Source organism: Raphanus sativus, unplaced genomic scaffold (assembly GCF_000801105.2).
Source record: "Raphanus sativus cultivar WK10039 unplaced genomic scaffold, ASM80110v3 Scaffold6201, whole genome shotgun sequence".
Taxonomy (NCBI): Eukaryota; Viridiplantae; Streptophyta; class Magnoliopsida; order Brassicales; family Brassicaceae; genus Raphanus; species Raphanus sativus.
Window position 1 is genome coordinate 1 of NW_026621491.1, and position 1,588 is coordinate 1,588.

General features: G+C 37.3%; 1 protein-coding gene across 1 annotated transcript; it reads left to right on the plus strand.

Annotated features, from left to right (window-relative positions):
• Positions 1-170: 170 nt before the first annotated feature.
• Positions 171-1,430, plus strand: LOC130507826 (uncharacterized). Its single transcript, XM_057002468.1, has one exon. It carries the CDS (start codon positions 171-173, stop codon positions 1,428-1,430), a length of 1,260 nt encoding a protein of 419 aa, XP_056858448.1.
• The last annotated feature ends 158 nt before the right edge of the window (positions 1,431-1,588 follow it).

The window sequence follows — 1,588 nt, forward strand, 5'->3', positions numbered from 1 at the left end:
TTATAGATAAAAAAATATAAAGTTTTACATATTTGAGACTATTAGATAAAAAAAAAATTAAGTTATACATTTTTAAGACTTATAGATAAAAAAAAAATATGAAGTTATACATTTTTAAGACTTATAAGTTTAATTTGTCAATCAGGATGTCATCATCTTCATCCAATGAAATGGAAGAATTGGAAGAAAGATTGGACGAAGTTTTCGAAGATATCTGTGAAGATACAATCAACAACATTATCGAGGCCCAAACCAAAGAGCAAAAGAAACGAGCATTTATTGAACGAAACCGTGAAGCAGGACACATCCGGTTATGGAATGACTACTTCTCCGAAAATCCCACATATGAGGAACATATCTTCAGACGCCGTTTCCGTATGAACAAGGAATTATTCATGAGTATTGTCTATGCCCTCTCACAGAACGTTCCATTCTTTCAACATAGACCAGATGCTACCGGGAGGCTTGGTCTTTCGCCACTACAAAAATGTACCGCAGCAATTCGTATGATTTCTTATGGTTCTGCAGCCGACGCGGTTGACGAATATCTCCGACTTGGTGAGAGCACGGCACTTTCGTGTTTACATTATTTCACTGATGGAATAGTACAGTTATTTGGAGAGCAGTATCTACGAAGACCCACGCCAGAGGATCTTCAACGACTCCTCGATATTGGAGAGAAACGCGGGTTTCCTGGGATGATTGGGAGCATTGACTGTATGCATTGGGAGTGGAAAAATTGCCCAACGAGTTGGAAAGGACAGTACGCCCGTGGATCAAACAAACCGACAATTGTCTTAGAGGCTGTAGCTTCACAAGATCTTTGGATATGGCACGCTTTTTTTGGTCCTCCAGGTACCTTAAACGATATTAATGTCCTCGATCGATCTCCTGTTTTTGATGACATTATAGAAGGTCGAGCTCCAAGGTTAGAATACGTGGTCAACGGACACAAGTATAAGTTGGCTTACTATCTCACTGACGGTATATATCCAAAATGGTCAACATTTATCCAATCAATCTCACGTCCTCAAGGTCCTAAAGCACGGTTATTTGCTAAAAAACAAGAAGCAGCCCGAAAAGATGTGGAACGGGCTTTTGGAGTTTTGCAAGCTCGATTTGCGATTGTCAAAAACCCGGCTCTTACATGGGACAAAAAAAAGATAGGGAAGATTATGCGAGCATGTATCATAATACACAATATGATAGTCGAAAATGAACGCAATGGATACGCTCGCATCGACGTTTCGGAATTTGAAGAAGGAAGTGTCACCAGAAGTTCACACGTGGAAACCCAAACCGAGATGCCTACAAATCTGAATAACATATTTGTCAATCAGAACGAGAGAGAACTTCGGGATATCCGTATACATGAACCACTGAAAAAAGATTTAGTTGAGCATATTTGGAATAAATTTGGTGATGAATAATTATTGTATCTTTATGTATAATTATTGTATTTTTATGTTTAATTATTGTATTTTTAATGTTTAATTATTGTATTTTCTTTTATTTCTTGAAAAAAAAATATTTTTTTTTCTAAAGATTCCTACTTCGGGATCACCATTGGACACACTTTTTAGACTAA

Bases quoted from the DNA above. Each gene is read 5' to 3' on its own strand.
- LOC130507826 (XM_057002468.1), top strand. From the start codon at position 171: ATGGAAGAATTGGAAGAAAGATTGGACGAAGTTTTCGAAGATATCTGT.